This window comes from Amia ocellicauda, chromosome 2 (assembly GCF_036373705.1).
Source record: "Amia ocellicauda isolate fAmiCal2 chromosome 2, fAmiCal2.hap1, whole genome shotgun sequence".
Taxonomy (NCBI): domain Eukaryota; kingdom Metazoa; phylum Chordata; class Actinopteri; order Amiiformes; family Amiidae; genus Amia; species Amia ocellicauda.
Genome location: NC_089851.1, coordinates 21,447,027 through 21,463,630, shown reverse-complemented (window position 1 = coordinate 21,463,630; position 16,604 = coordinate 21,447,027). Strand labels below are relative to the sequence as shown.

The window sequence follows — 16,604 nt, the reverse complement described above, 5'->3', positions numbered from 1 at the left end:
TAAATACATAATGGTCAAATTTAAAAGGAACAAACACAGTGCTTGTACATAGATTTCACTGTAAAACATCCCCTTTACCTGAGCTTTAGAATTAATCGTCTATTCTCCGGTTGGTGTGTTATCTTGTTTTTTAATTCTATTAAACAATAATAAATCATGAAGATTACTAAATGTTTAGCATTCTAAGTAGCAGCAGATGGTGCTACTGCAATTCAGCAACTTCTCCATAATCCATCTACAATAATTTATTTAATGTTACATTTTTTTGCCATGGGAAATTAAATGCATGTCCTTCATTAAAATTCCAACACATCATAAAGAACGTTTGACGGGTATCCAAAAGTCTGAAGGTGGAAGTATTTATATGCATGGCTCATACAATTATCCTATAGTGCATTATGCATAAAATATTTAATTCACCAACTGTTAACAACAGGCCGAACTTTACTCATGTGCACACACAAAGCATGAAATTCCAGTTAATAATCCTCAGTGCGGAGAAGATTAGTTCTTCTGAGACATGCTTTATGGCTTGGTATGGCATGTCAACTATTTCATATTAATTATTTTAATCTCTTGAAGTTCTTTTAAAACTCATTAAAAACACATGTATGGTAGCCTTGGCCATTTACAAGATTTTAGAGCTGCACTTTGTTCCTTAAATGGTAAAAGAAGCATAAACTGCCAGTTAGATGTTTACTTTCATGTATTATTAGTAGTCTAAATATTTACATTTTTTTAACACTTTTCAGCATTTAAGTCCAGAATGTGAAATACATCTGAGACAAATATTTGGAACTGACAAATCAATTTATTTTAATGTAATTTTTTTTTTTCTGATACACTGTTTTCAGAAGTCATATTGCAGAAGAAGGATTGTGTTGTTAAATACGTTATTTAAAATAATACAAGTGGGATTCATTATCATTATTATTATTATTAATAATAATAATAATAATCCCAGTTCAGGGATATGAGCTATAGAATATTGAATATACAGTCAAACTTCATTAAAAAACTTGCTTTCATAAATAAAAACCACATTGAATTGGTTGCATCTTAATTTCAACTGCATTCAAACCCACCCTCGTACATCATACCACCCTCAACTTGAGCACACATTCCCTGGAGGCTGTCCAACTGATCTCTAACCCTGGAATTTTGGTTGACAATTATATTATAATAATGTGGTGTTATTTCAGACAAGGCTTTCTTTACTCCCTTTCTCTACTCCCATTGCAAAACTTAAATTATAAGAGTGTACCAATGTTTTCACACCCAGTTTCTACACAGCTGGACAGACTAAACTTTAATTAACTGTCCAGTATAAATCTGTTAATAGCAATAGTGCTGGGTACTAACTTGGTTGCATCATCTACCACAATGGACTCAAGAGCTCACAGTCCCAGCCTGAGTAACCTGTCACACAGTTCACAAGCAAACTCTACTTCCTGTGATCACCATTAATGACAAGTCAGTCAATGCTGAGGAAACATTGATTTTTTAATTAGTCTGGAACTAATTAAGCATACATCACCTTCAGAAACACAAGGTGCATTATTACAACCTATGAATATATCAAAACAAGTGCAACCATCTCAGCCAAGATAGAGAAACAGACTGGAAACATCTGAAGTGGGAGTGTTACTGTTTGTGCCACCGAATTCTTCCTTTTGCAAACAGACAAGGCCAAACGTGCTACAAGTCTGAAATGCTAATAGTTGAACAAAGAAGCTATTTTAGTCGGCATGAAGACTGCTTCTCACTGTTCAGGCTTCATGATTCTAATCTGGTTCTTTTAGATATGTAAAAATAGAGCAGCTATGTATCTTGATAATACAAAATGTAACCAATTGTTTTATCTTGAAAATGCACACTTTCATCTAATGTCTTTCTATCTTTCATACTCATAAGAGACATTCTTTTTGTGGTTTAATTACTGTTATATGCTATTTCACATTCCAGATTTAGATTTCTTAACATTATTTCTAAATGAAGTAATTTCAATGGATTTTATACTTAAGCTATTTTAACATTTATTGATGTATATAGTGATTTAATTCATTCAATTGCTGATATAAACTATACATTTTCATAAATAAAAATAATTTAAAAAATGATATCAACAATTGTGTCATATTCGTTATATCACAAATATCATATTTGTAGTCAAAAATACAATTGCTGACATCAAAAATTGAATTGCTGGTATCAAACATTATATTTCTGATATGATAAAAGTGACACAATTGCTGATATGAACAATTGGATTTTTGATACCAAAACAGTTTGCCATATGATGTACCGTATATGTAGACGTGTGTTGGTGGTGCTGTCAGAGGGTTGGGATAACTCGTCATGTGGCAATCTTCACAGAATTTTTATATTCCCTGTTGCTGCCCATCCATGCTCATGATGGTTTTGCTGCTGCCTCCTTGGTATTTTCCTGTAACTGTTTAACACTGTCCTTTTGTTGAGATCTTTCTTGCAACACACGAGTTATCCAGCTCTTCAAGTTTTTTCCATTTACTGTGCTTTCTTGTTCATTTATCTTTGTAGCTCATTTATTGTCTTTTTCCTCTCTCCCTTCTTCCTCCCTGTTTTCAACTTTGGACATTAATTTCTTTTTTATATATATATTTTATGATTTTCTAAAAATGCCATAATCAAAGAGATGTGAAAAAAATCTTTTTAAGTGAAATACTAGAGATACATAGAGAAGAAAACATGTTAAGGAAAATTGTTTTGCTTTTCACTTCATGTACAAACGAGTGTACACCAGTGACTAAAGTATCTGAGGTTTACAGCAAACACAGTTAATTTACAAATGGCCAAATATCGGCATAGCAAACTGTCAACATGCCCTTATTTATGGCTAAAGCATTTACAAAACATAATACATCACCATTACATTATGTATGGAACCTCTTTTAACTCCATTAACCCCTTCCTTGTTACTCAATTGAAAATACTTTTAAGGGAAATAAACAGTATAAAGTAACAGACAAATAAAAAGTATGTATACTACTCGTTACCTTTCATCCATTTTTAATTTTGAAGAACAAGACACATCTTTTTTGATTTTGAAATTATTCTGTTACTGTGTCTTTTTCACCACACTGTTCAGCATTTTGTTTGATAATTAATTTAGCATGTTTTATATTATAAAGCAGTTTTATTGTTGATGTAAAGTACATTCGGTGTAATGCAGAGGTTGTAGAAGTGTATTTTTAGAAAATGATTGAGAACTATATTCATATTTTCCACACTTTTTCTTGTACCTTCGAATCGGTATCAGACTTTCGGTTGCTTTCCTGCACTTATTAAAGGTTCCAAGTAACTGTCAGAAAAATACAGATCACTTCATTCTTCATCCTTTATAACATCTATAGCAAGCATTGAAATTCCAAGATAGATATTTAGAAGGACCTCCCCAATCTTCACATATAGCCTCATATAATCTGTGCTTTTATCAATCAAGCTGAGACTTTTCCATGCCATAATCAGCTTGTAATGTATCCTCCCACCCAAAATAATGCACGCAATCAATGTATTTATGTCTATACAACATTTAGCATAAAATATTTAGCTGAATTGTTGAACCAAAACCACACAGACACTCACACACACAAATACATATGTATCCTAGATATTATTAATCTGAATTATGGATGAATAATTAAAACTAATTAGTACATTCCATGCTAAGAAGTTCAAACATTTTTTGTTTGTATAAAGGATTTGCTATGAGCTGATTTCAAAAAGAAATATAATAAATGATATGGACAGTAAAAAAATATCTGATATAAATAAACAACAAAATAACCATATTCAGAATAATTGCATTAACCAAATTTATCTATATATAGATAATGCTTTGTATGTTGATAATACCATGATCATTTTATCTGAAGGTTAATAGTTATATCCTAATTGATGATTAACACCCAAAAAGCAATAAAGAGAAAGAAAATGTACTAGTAAGGAACATCAAAAAGGGTGGCATAAAATATAGTAGTGATAAGGAATTCAATTGTGGGTGACAAGGACAAGTGAGTGTAACAGTTCCAGCAGAAGCCAGAAGTGACCGTGTAGTAATTGGACGATTAGTTTTGAGTCCCTTGGCCTTATGCAGGGCAGGAGAATACATACTCTGCACAGAGAGCCAGGAGTGCCTGACACCCAGCTTGATGGCCAATCAAGATCCTGCTATGATCGGGGCAGCGTGCTTCTTAAAGAAGGTGAAAGCCCTTGTTTGTTGGAACAACCAACATATCAGTGTGTGCACTAGATCCCTGAGCAGTAAAACATGCGCCAATCATTTTGCGAATTAATATGGACCTATTAGAGTTCACCTGGAATTGGCACATCACATACTGATGAATACACAAGGAGGCTGACATGTTTCAATGAACATAGTTTAATATCTGTAGATGCACCTGACCTCATTGACTTTTTAGCTACTGGTACTGTTGTCAACTTGTGGAAGACTAATTAGATGTCATCTCTGGGGACTCATGGAAGTTTGAGAAACAAAATATAACCACTGCCAAACAGTTTCTTCCCCCTCTTGCTATACTGAACTGATCTCCTTAATTTGCACTCTCTGTTCTATTGAAAACTTTTTTTAATGAAACTGACAAACAAAAAATACTTAATTTTGATAAGCTCCAGAATTCACAGTGATAGAAATTGTACGTCCTGGACAAAATAGAGAAATACAATACAACTGTATATCCGATACTCCTGACTCCAAAAAATGGATCCCTTAGAAACCAGAAAAGCATTTCAACAATTTATATGCAGATTAAAATATAGAGAGGGGCTGAAAAAGTGTGTCATGTGTCACAGAGGCTGTTTGGTTTACCCACGGCAGCTACGTTTAATTAGCATCAGCCATGCATCTCTGTTTCCAGGACAGCCTGCTCTGCCAACACTGGCATGCAGAAACTGATAGTCATCTTCAGCTCAGATGCCCCTTACAATACAATTGTGACAGTATAACAGAGTAAGCTTTCAGAATGATGTTGGAAACATGACACAATCATATACAAAATACTGCCATTATTCTAGAAAAGCAATTTAATTAGCATTTATTTGCCTTTGATTGTTCCCACTATTTACATACCATTAGTTGTGTTGTAGATTTTTACAAAAATCCTAATTTAATGTTTAGTATTAGTAATAGTGAGTAGTGGGCTGTTGTTGTTGCTGTTGTTGTTATTATTTACTAAATGTTTAAATATCAAATGTTGTAGTAAAACACTTTACGATACCTGCTTTTAAAGGCGCTATATATATATATATATATATATATATATATATATATATATATATATATATATATATATACACGTTAATTATTATATTAATATTATTATGAAATCAATAATAGCACAAATTTAGCCTTGTACATAGGAAGAATAGATTATTGTCAAATCTGTTAAATGTTTGAGACGTATACTGTATGTCATACAAGATTCTCATGGGTTAAAGGGGGTGGATTACTTTTTCTCCCCCTGTGGCACATAATACTTCCCTCTGTACCTTTTCTTTTAACCGTGTTTTATTAGACTGGTAAGACTTGTGATATACAGTATATGTTTCAGAATGAATTGTATTATAAAGGGTGTAATGCTTTTGAGATCCACAGGCATATGCATCATGTTACAGGATGCATTCTTCTAGTATCCAGAAACTGGTGAAACTGACCAGTGCCTGATATAAACCCAGCCACACGATCCAGGCTGCAAGGAAACACAAAGACATGGAATTCTAATGACGGTGAACTATTGATCGAAAAAGATGTGAAGCCACATTGTAGAATGTCACACACAGAGAAAAACATTCAGCAGGCATACCAAGTGACAATCTAGTTACATTCTTCTCAAAAATAGGAGGTCATGACTCAATTTATGCTTTGTTTTCTCTGGCAGAGGGTGACTCAATACATGAGTAAAAATCCTGATACACAGTGGACAGTACCAAGCATGTAGAGACACAGACCACTAAATTGGCATCAGAAACTTTGTGTTGAAAGAGAGATCAAAGCTCTAGACAGGGCCTGTATCCATGCTTTCATCTTTCCAAATATTCCCCAGCTACCACGGAAAAAACAAAAAAGTTAGTTAATCACATATCTCTATCTCTATCACTATTCCAGGAAATGTGCTGTCATCTGGTGCTGCACAAAACTAGCAAGTAAAAGAAGTACAGTACCCATGAATATATTATAATATATAATAATAATATACATAATATACATAATATACATAATATGTTGTATACTGTATAGCCTTTGTTTTTAAAGAAACCTACTTGTTAATGTGATTCCATTTTCTTTGGTTGACCACCCCTCTCTGTGGAATGAGGAACAATCTAGAGAGATTTGTGACTCCAGTGGGTCTTAAAAAATCATTCTTAAAGTAATAATTCATCAGCTTTCACACATGCACTGACTTTCATTCCATTCTGGATTTCTGCACGCCTCCTGTGGAGGTCTCAATTATTCCAACATGCTTAACATTATGTTTCAGCCAGTTTGCACCAAAAGTTTATGAAGTGCTTTCTATAGTACTAGGAAACAGGAGGGTTCATACATATAGATTGGATGTGTAATGCTGCAATAATGGATTATTTTAAAAGGTTAAAAAATGCAGTAGGGGAAAATCATATTGCTGAACAATTTAAAATGAAACATGGAATTGGTCACTGGAATTTTCTTATTTCATTTTGTTAAAATAAAGATTAATTTCCCTTCCCCTTGATATATTGAATGTTATCTGCATATCATTGAAAGAGGATTCCTTCAGTTTACTGAGATACTGAACTTAGCAATTTTCTTTTTTTGTGTCATTTTCTGGTTTATTTGAAATAGCAATAACAGTTAATTCTAACCTTCCCTCAGACCAGAGACACATGAATTTACTGAAACGTATCAAACATTTAGGACTATTTGTTTATGGCAATAAACTTAAGTGTCAACAATTCTATGAAATAGCCCAATACAGAATGCAGTGAGTGCCGCATATTAAGAGGAAGCATGAATCACTGTTATTTTCCACTAGATCAAACCAAAATTGTGTGGCAAGGGCAGAATTCAAGTATGGCTATTGGGAAAACAGGCCTGTTAAACTCTGGTTAAATAATTGAAATCACAGGCTGTGTGGAAGTCCTAATGGCACAGTATGTGTCTCTCCAGCTCTGGATTTCATTTTCACTGCTGCTTCAGCAAACTGACAGCAAGGCACAACACATCCACACGCACACAGGTTATAGCTTACTTGTGTTAAAACAGCCGTGGTGGGTATTTACTTGAGTAATATGTGTTTCAGGGGATCATTAACAAGCAAAATGATATGACAACTAAAGGGTTGATTTACATACCTTGGGCTCTTTTATCTGGAGTCAAGCCAAATGCTCACATTCCTCTCTGTGCTGTGAGAGCTTGGTGTAAAAGCGGGCTGGGCACAGTGCTCTGATCTGACTCCAGTGCTGCACAAGGGCAGAAGAGCCAAAAGACGAGTGAAAAAAAAAACTTTAATTCTTACTCAGCGCATTCTCCACTGCTGAAAAGGGACACTGTGGGTGACTGCTTCCAGAAAAATATGTTAGCTGCAGAGACCAGATACAATTCTCTGCTTTAGTTCACACAGAATGGATCTTTTCTTTGAGGCGAACAATCTGTAAACTTGTTTTATGTGTCTACAGAGGATCAGTGTTAAGAAGAATTTCAGGTCACAAGGATTTTAACAGCAGGGATAACCCCTGTCTACTCTACAAGACTGCTTCCTCAAGACTGACAGAATGGGAATGGTGCACTCAATTACCAAATCTGGATAAATACACCACCGTTTATCTCATTGCAGCTTCATTTCCACAAAAAAAAAAATATTTCAGAAGAGGTGGCCTACAAATCGGATTCCTGGAAAATCCCCTGGGGAGCGACTCAGTTTTGCCCAGTTTTTGGCTCATCATGAGGGGATTACCTGTTCAGGGTGTTTGCTTCTTACAGCTAGCTGTTCTGCTGGGAACATACCAGGTAGCTGAAGGAGGATGCTCCGAGTTGTGCTGTCGAGGCAAGGACCCCACCTGCACAAGCACAGACTGGAGAATGGACAGGGTCTATGGGACGTGCTTTTGTGATGAAAGCTGTCAGCACACCAGAGACTGCTGTTTTGACTACACATCTGTGTGTCCAGGTAAGATGCCCCTGCAGCCAAAGAGCAAGACCCAGTCACATTGAATTCAGGAGGTTGATATGAGAGTGTTTGGGACCAAGCTTCCAAACTTCAACTGTATCACACATGCATCAAAATCATTCTCCAAGTAACTTATGTTTGCTGCATGATAAAAGTGATTGTAGATCATTTATGCCTTTTCTCTAAAAGGATTTGATTGATATACATTACATTATTTTGCCTTCCTGATAGATACAACGAGAGTGACAAGAATCATTGCTATGTGTCAGACATATCTCAACTTGAAATATTTGCTCTATTTTAGAAAGCGACATATAGAGCATTTAAATGCATATGGTTTGATACAAAACAAGGAAGATATTTACAAAATAGAGTAACACTGTGTTGGTATATGATAGTTAACTGTTATGTCACCAGTTTTATGTTATAATTTCATCAACAGTTGGTCACATTTTAGCATTCCTTACCGTACAGGGAAAGTGATCTCTGAGCTTTAGAACCGAACAACCCAGGAGTAAATATAAATGAAAGCACATGAGTTTTAACCACAGACTAATCAAATTAACAGAAGTATACATTGTGCTGAAGACTTGCTCGCAGACATACTTCTCTTTAAAAACAATGGATACATACTGCTTCTTTTTATATTTCTGTACTTCCTATTGTTATATTCAGTGAGCAAATAGAACATGTAATTGAAATATTATTTTGTGTGTAGATTACACAGTAATATCCAATGCATTATTAAATGTATACATACGAGCACAACATTGTACCTGAGAGTATATCACGTATATACTTATATATTTGTATATTATATATTTATATACAAATTGATCAGATTCATACACATATTAAAAATCTTAGTTCTTATAATGCATAGCTATTTTTCTATACATGCAGTGAAAACTCAGCAAATTATAAGTAGATTAATCCTGTAGATTAATACTGGACCATGTGCCCAGTATAAATGATAAACCCATGCCAAACTTCAAAGATTCCTAACTTGTGTGCTTATGAAAACATATAAAAGGAATTTAATCAACATTTTTCATACATTGGTAATATGATTCCTTATGCCTTTGGTTAGTGGAACTGTAAATTAATATAAATCAAACTACTTTCACCAGTGAGTACAAGGAGATTGTGAGCACATAGCGCTGTTGTGTAGTATTTTTGTAATCAGAGATAAATATTGTCTATGTTCTAGAATTGTCAATATTATCGGTTTTATTATCAGATTGAAACAAACACCTTGTCGTAGAAGTGAGCAGTGGGAATTTTACAGTGTGTTCTACGTGTAAAATAATTAATAACGAAGAGGGTAAAAGGCATTATGTCCACATTAATAAGATTGAAACAAACAAACAAAACATCAACAGTAATAACAAAAACCTATACAATCTTGGACTTTAGGGACTTTGCAGAAGGCCTATGCAATTCTGGAAAACAGAAACTGTCTCACTATCTATGTATATTCATTCCTTATTTGCAAACATATCTTTAAAATAAAATTACTATAGTGAATACATTATCAGAAGATTTACACACTCAATTATGTTTAGATATGTAAATCAGTTACATATACATTCAACTTGTTATTACCTAAAAACCTAGGTTTAATTCAAATATACAATATCTATAAAGAGGAGTACATTGTGAGGCCAGGGAATGTAATATATTTGCTGCTTATTTTGGTTGAAATGCAGCCAGCCCTGTGTTAAAACAGTGAACTTGACTCTGGCTCTCTCTTGTGGTAGAAAATATTAATGTCTGTTGGAAAAGCAAGACAAACAATTCAGGGGTTATTTGGTATGGAAAGTACAAACAGGATAAACAGAGTAATATACAATGATACTGTCTTAAACTTTTTGACAGCAGATTGACAAATTAGTTCCTATATGGTTTGCAGATATGATACTAAATTAATAAATATTAATTTATGAATGCTATCAAATTATGCCAATCTCATACTTGTGAAACTTCAGGGCCCAACAAGTATATTGCGGTGTCTTATTTGTTTCCATAAATGCCACAAGTCTAGGTCAAGGTTTTGTTCAGCATCTGAATCTGGCATCTCAGTGGACTGTGCTGTGTTTATATATATTTAAAACACTGTTGTTGTAATTCATTGCTTCTCGGTTGCAGCTCAGGCTTGTGTGGTGAGTGAGTGGAGCCACTGGAGTGGATGTGCCCAGCAGTGTGAACCGGCCATCCGAGTGCGAAGGCGGCACATAGAGCAGGAGCCCAGGAACAGCGGGAACGCCTGCCCCTCGCTGGAGGAGAAGGCCGGCTGCCTAGAATATATCAACACCCGAGGGAAATACTGCGCACAGACACATGGTACAACTGCTTCCACTTCCAAATTCTGTTCTGCTCAGGAAGGATTTTAATTAAGACATATATGTGAGCCCTGCTGGGCTGGTTCAGACCTAGCGAATGTAACCCCAAAGCCTGAGTCGGGCTGAAGTGAGTATCGTGATTCATAAATGGGTTTATTCCACTCCAGCCCTGGTCCTGGAGACCTCCATCAGATTTCCACTGTAAAAATGCACACGACCGCATTTTAACAGTGGAAATCTGGTGGAGGTCTCCAAGACCACTTCTGTCAGAAAAACCTGGTGTTTTTTTTTTCTTCATTTCAAATAACATATAGCAAGTGGTTTTCTTCAGGAGAATGAACATCCAATTAAAGATTACAGGGAAAGCCAGTGACCATTCAATTTGGTTTTGAGATATTTAATTCTATACTTAATGTTTTTTTGTACATATATATATTTATGTTGGATTTAAATGAATAAATAGCTGAATAAATCTGTTATAATGTGTAAATGATTTACAACCTAGTGTCGAAATTGATATCTTTGCCATCCATGAGTCATTTCCAAAAACAAAGATGTTGGTGGTAGTTAATCTTGTCAGTGTAAGTGTGATGTAGACCCTATTTTTGAAACTGAACATCAATAGTGGTGCTATTCCTAGAAATGTTTACCACGCTTTGCTAAATGTAATAAAATCCATACAATGTTTCCACCCGGAAAACCTCAGGATGCAAGTACATCATGCAAATGTTAATATTTTGATTGTAGGTCTTGCCTTCATAACAACAATTAAGTACAGTAAAGATCGGATAAAACGTCATCTGTCTGGAGACTCAGAGGACCAAGGGTATGTATTTTGCTGTATACCAGACTTATAAACAAGTGGGATCTCTTGAAATAGTCTAAATGGTAATAAAAAGTAATTATGTATAGTTCTAAAACATTTATTTTTATCTATATTAAGGAAACCATTTTTCCATTGGGTGTATTCACAGGGCTACTGGTTTCACACGCATTCCTCACAGAGGGCTCAGTTCAGATGATCCTACAGCTATGAAATATATCAATATAATAATAGCTGAGTTAGCTTGGATGACAAATCTGGCATAAGTTTGGCAAATGCATTCATTTCTGTATAACCAAATAACAGTCAATGTCCCACCTGAAAAAATGTAATAGCCTTGAAGAAAACATGCCAATCTAATAAAAGGGATTTAATGATACAGGCTTCATTTTAACCGTGACTGTGTTTATGTCATTGGGTCATCATTAGGTATTGTATGGAATTCAAGCTGGAATCCCTCTCTCATCACTGCAATGCAGAGAGCCGCCCCCACGCACAGTGGATGCAGTACCTGAGAGAGGGCTACACGGTCTGTGTCGTGTGTCAACCACCAGCTATGCGTAATGACAGCCACAGCTGCCAAGGAGATGGTGCCGACTTTGATGGGTAAATAATGTAGTGCTTCTTGCATTAAAAACAAGACTGAGGGACAGACAGTAAAACACATTTGATAGCCAGTTCAGCATCTTGCACTGAACACAATATGATGTCTGATAATAAAAAATCCCAAAAGAGTTTAATAATTTAATTCCCAAACTGTAGAGCACATTAATCTTTTATACCAAGAGTTTAACTTCTATACACTCATGTATATATATGTAATGTGACTAAGTTAGTGTTGACCCACCATAAAGTTTGGGAAAATGAATTTTCTTTCTTTTTATTCTGGGATCCTTTCCAAAAAAAACAGGGTTTGACATAAGGCTTGTACTTTACATTCAACAGACAAACCAAAAATATAATTAATATAAAATTCAAAATTCCAAAATTTAGTCCAGGTTTTCACTTCAGTGGCCCTCTCACACCAAACACAGGGAGGCCACTTTATAACAGAACCGTCTGCAGTTAGGCAAAACAAACAAATTAATTAATACAATAAATAAAATACTACACACTATCCACTAAGAGCTCTTCCTGCCAGCCTTTGTCCTCACTTTAAAGCAGAAACCAGAGATTCCGCCACAACGCTGACATCATTTTGTCAACAAAACATTGCCCGTTAAGCCGAGGTGGCACTCAGGGCACTGATATAAGCACTAATTGGCTAAATTGCCACACCCCAACAAGGTAATGAACAGACCTTAGCCAATCAACCCAGGCAATTAGTCAGAGCCTGATTGATGGTTACCAAAACCTGTGCCACTAATCAATCTTGCAGCCCGAGTCCAGGTTTTCCAGGCCCTCCTCCCTGGAGCCTCCTGAACACTGACTGGCAGTTTCTGTGTTCCCTAAAAGCTGCCAGTGGCACACAGTGTGAATATATATACTCACAGAATATATAAGCCAGTGCTTAAATATATATATATATATATATATATATATGCTTTGGTTTATTATCGTTATAATTTCCCACATCGCTGAACTGGTGACACAATAAAAACAGGAGAAAAAACGAAACATGAGTTTTTTGTTGTTGTTCTTAAACAAAAATGATTTATGGAAAGGCGACTGTTTACTTCCAACCCCCAGTATGAAAAAAACTAAGCTGGTTAGAGCACACCATTAAATCAGAATCAGATACATTTCAGCCTTTTACTATAACCAGCAAGGATGTTAACCAAAGAAAGATGGTTAACCCCAACCCCCACCACAGCTTACATTTTAAAGGCTAACAGTTAAAATTTGGTAACATCATGTCCTTCTTTTAACGTTTCACTTCTGGACATATACACTCACCTAAAGGATTATTAGGAACACCATACTAATACTGTGTTTGACCCCCTTTCGCCTTCAGAACTGCCTTAATTCTATGTGGCATTGATTCAACAAGGTGCTGAAAGCATTCTTTAGAAATGTTGGCCCATATTGATAGGATAGCATCTTGCAGTTGATGGAGATTTGTGGGATGCACATCCAGGGCACGAAGCTCCCGTTCCACCACATCCCAAAGATGCTCTATTGGGTTGAGATCTGGTGACTGTGGGGGCCAGTTTAGTACAGTGAACTCATTGTCATGTTCAAGAAACCAATTTGAAATGATTCGACCTTTGTGACATGGTGCATTGTCCTGCTGAAAGTAGCCATCAGAGGATGGGTACATGGTGGTCATAAAGGGATGGACATGGTCAGAAACAATGCTCAGGTAGGCCGTGGCATTTAAACGATGCCCAATTGGCACTAAGGGGCCTAAAGTGTGCCAAGAAAACACCCCCCACACCATTACCACCAGCCTGCACAGTGGTAACAAGGCATGATGGATCCATGTTCTCATTCTGTTTACGCCAAATTCTGACTCTACCATCTGAATGTCTGAACAGAAATCGAGACTCATCAGACCAGGCAACATTTTTCCAATCTTCAACTGTCCAATTTTGGTGAGCTTGTGCAAATTGTAGCCTCTTTTTCCTATTTGTAGTGGAGATGAGTGGTACCCGGTGGGGTCTTCTGCTGTTGTAGCCCATCCGCCTCAAGGTTGTACGTGTTGTGGCTTCACAAATGCTTTGCTGCATACCTCGGTTGTAACGAGTGGTTATTTCGGTCAAAGTTGCTCTTCTATCAGCTTGAATCAGTCGGCCCATTCTCCTCTGACCTCTAGCATCAACAAGGCATTTTCGCCCACAGGACTGCCGCATACTGGATGTTTTTCCCTTTTCACACCATTCTTTGTAAACCCTAGAAATGGTTGTGCGTGAAAATCCCAGTAACTGAGCAGATTGTGAAATACTCAGACCGGCCCGTCTGGCACCAACAACCATGCCACGCTCAAAATTGCTTAAATCACCTTTCTTTCCCATTCAGACATTCAGTTTGGAGTTCAGGAGATTGTCTTGACCAGGACCACACCCCTAAATGCATTGAAGCAACTGCCATGTGATTGGTTGGTTAGATAATTGCATTAATGAGAAATTGAACAGGTGTTCCTAATAATCCTTTAGGTGAGTGTATATGTGTGTGTGTGTATTTATGAAAATGTATATCACCCATAATTACTCATCTTTTTCCTGCTGCAGTGGGATAATTAATTGAGCTGAAAGGTCACATTTAATCTAGATATTCTATAGGACTTCTAACGTGACTAGATTGCACAGAAGAAAATGTAGATGTCTGTATTCGGTGGGAGTGGTCAATGTAATTAGTGTTGATTACATTGGGAAAGAAAAAGCAGAAACAATAGTGGAGCATAACTGAGAGAAGTCTATAAATGACAAGAGGGACAGTCTCCAGCACTGCACAGCCATCTGTCCTCATGCTTATAATACACAGGGAGTAAAACTGTACTAATAAAGGTGGGAAGGTGGAATTACAAGCATGCCAAACAAAAAACATTACTGTTACTATATAAAGAAAAAAAGCTGAATTAAATGCAGAAGGAATACAGTGCACCTTTATGAGGCCTTTATTACCAGGTCTCTTTCTTATCCTTTTGTCAAACCAATAAGACATTAACCTCATGCTCTGCAGTCAAGGTTTTACAAGAGTCTTTATAACAGCCAAAATGGTGCTTGTTTCTCTGGCTCTTGTGGACACTAGGGAGTGCAGTTCTAAAAATACACTGAAAGTATACTCTTCCCGGGACCGTCGGCCTGTTCTGCACTGTAAAGGTCATATCAATTATATAAGGTCTACAGGAAGTACTAATGGATGTTTCCTTCTCTTTGTTACAGAACTAAAGTCCTTCACTGGCAGGCAGTCGGTAATCCCCGATGCAGAGGCACGTGGAAGAAAGTGCAGAAAATGGAACAGTGCTCCTGTCCACTTGTACACAGCTTCATTTTTATTTGAGCGGATCGGAGAGGCACGCCTAGACACATTCCTTCCTGTTAAACGCAATGGCTCAATTGAACACGAGAGTACGACATGCAGAGGTGACATACTAAACTTTGTAAAAAGTAAATTATTCCTAGATTGCATGACTTCAACTTCTTTGATACAGGGTGGCAGAGGAAAATAAACCACACAGCACAACACAGCTGGAGATATTTATTCTGTTAAATGTGAATCATCACACGTGAGCTTGAAACATTCCTTTAAATGAGAAGACCATTCGCCTTTTCTTTTGGTGGGTATCTGCAAACATTCCTGTCTGTCTGTGTGTACACATCTGTATCACAGAATTTGCTTAAGAAATTCTGGATCTTGTTGCAGAAATCCTTTATAATGCAGTTTTTGTGAATTACAGTAGAGGGCAATGGGGGGGGGGGGCAATAAATAAAAACCTTTTCAGAGAAATATTAATGATATTAAGTAATATTTAAAACAAACAATATGAAAAGGACAGAAGTATGTAAATGCCTTATTCCACAGACTACCAAGCTCTTCAGTGAGATCAGAAAGGGTCAAACCTACCTGTGCTTCCTCTGACAATGTATAGTGAAATAAAGTTTCAAATGATTCAGAAGTGCAGATTTTCAACAATAAATAGATGCAAATAGATCATACCAATTACGAATAGGGGTCATAAAACAAACCGAGACACCCTGGACCCTTTGGCTTAGAAAGCACTTTTCTTGATCAGCATTGTCTCCAGATCAGTACATTGAATTGCAAAGTATTGTTTTATACATAGTTATATTTTATGATATGAAGTATATGTGTCTATAGAAAGATATATAGAAAGAAATAGTAAGGGGAGATATATGTTTTCCAACTACTTTATTGATTTAAAACCTAATTAAAAACCTCACTGAATTTCACAAGTGTAAAATAAAAAAAACACTAATTGTATCAAGGTTGAATAAAAAATTTCTGAAAATAAATTAACGCTTAAACAAATGTATATAATTAAATAGAATGAATAATATATTGGTTAGTGCCAGAGTAAAATTAAATGAAAACATGTATTCAATCATATATATTCCAAAAAATGTAACCTGACTGATGTTAGTAACATATACACAAAATAAGCTACTTTTAGGCATTTGGATTTAGAATAAGTCAAATTTTCCATTTCCAAATGTATTCATCACAGTTAAAGAATGTCCTAAACCACTCTCCCATGTTTAACATGCAACACTGCCTGATGTTCACACACAATGCTCTCATAGATCTGCCCTTGGCAAGGCTTTCACAATGCAATGA

At 36.0% G+C, this 16,604-nt stretch overlaps 1 protein-coding gene across 1 annotated transcript; it reads left to right on the top strand.

Moving 5' to 3' along the window:
- Positions 1-7,294: 7,294 nt before the first annotated feature.
- Positions 7,295-16,182, top strand: sbspon (somatomedin B and thrombospondin type 1 domain containing). Its single transcript, XM_066721047.1, has 5 exons — positions 7,295-8,201; positions 10,350-10,544; positions 11,291-11,369; positions 11,796-11,972; positions 15,191-16,182. Exons 1-5 carry the CDS (start codon positions 7,976-7,978, stop codon positions 15,306-15,308), a joined length of 795 nt encoding a protein of 264 aa, XP_066577144.1. The 5' UTR covers positions 7,295-7,975; the 3' UTR covers positions 15,309-16,182.
- The last annotated feature ends 422 nt before the right edge of the window (positions 16,183-16,604 follow it).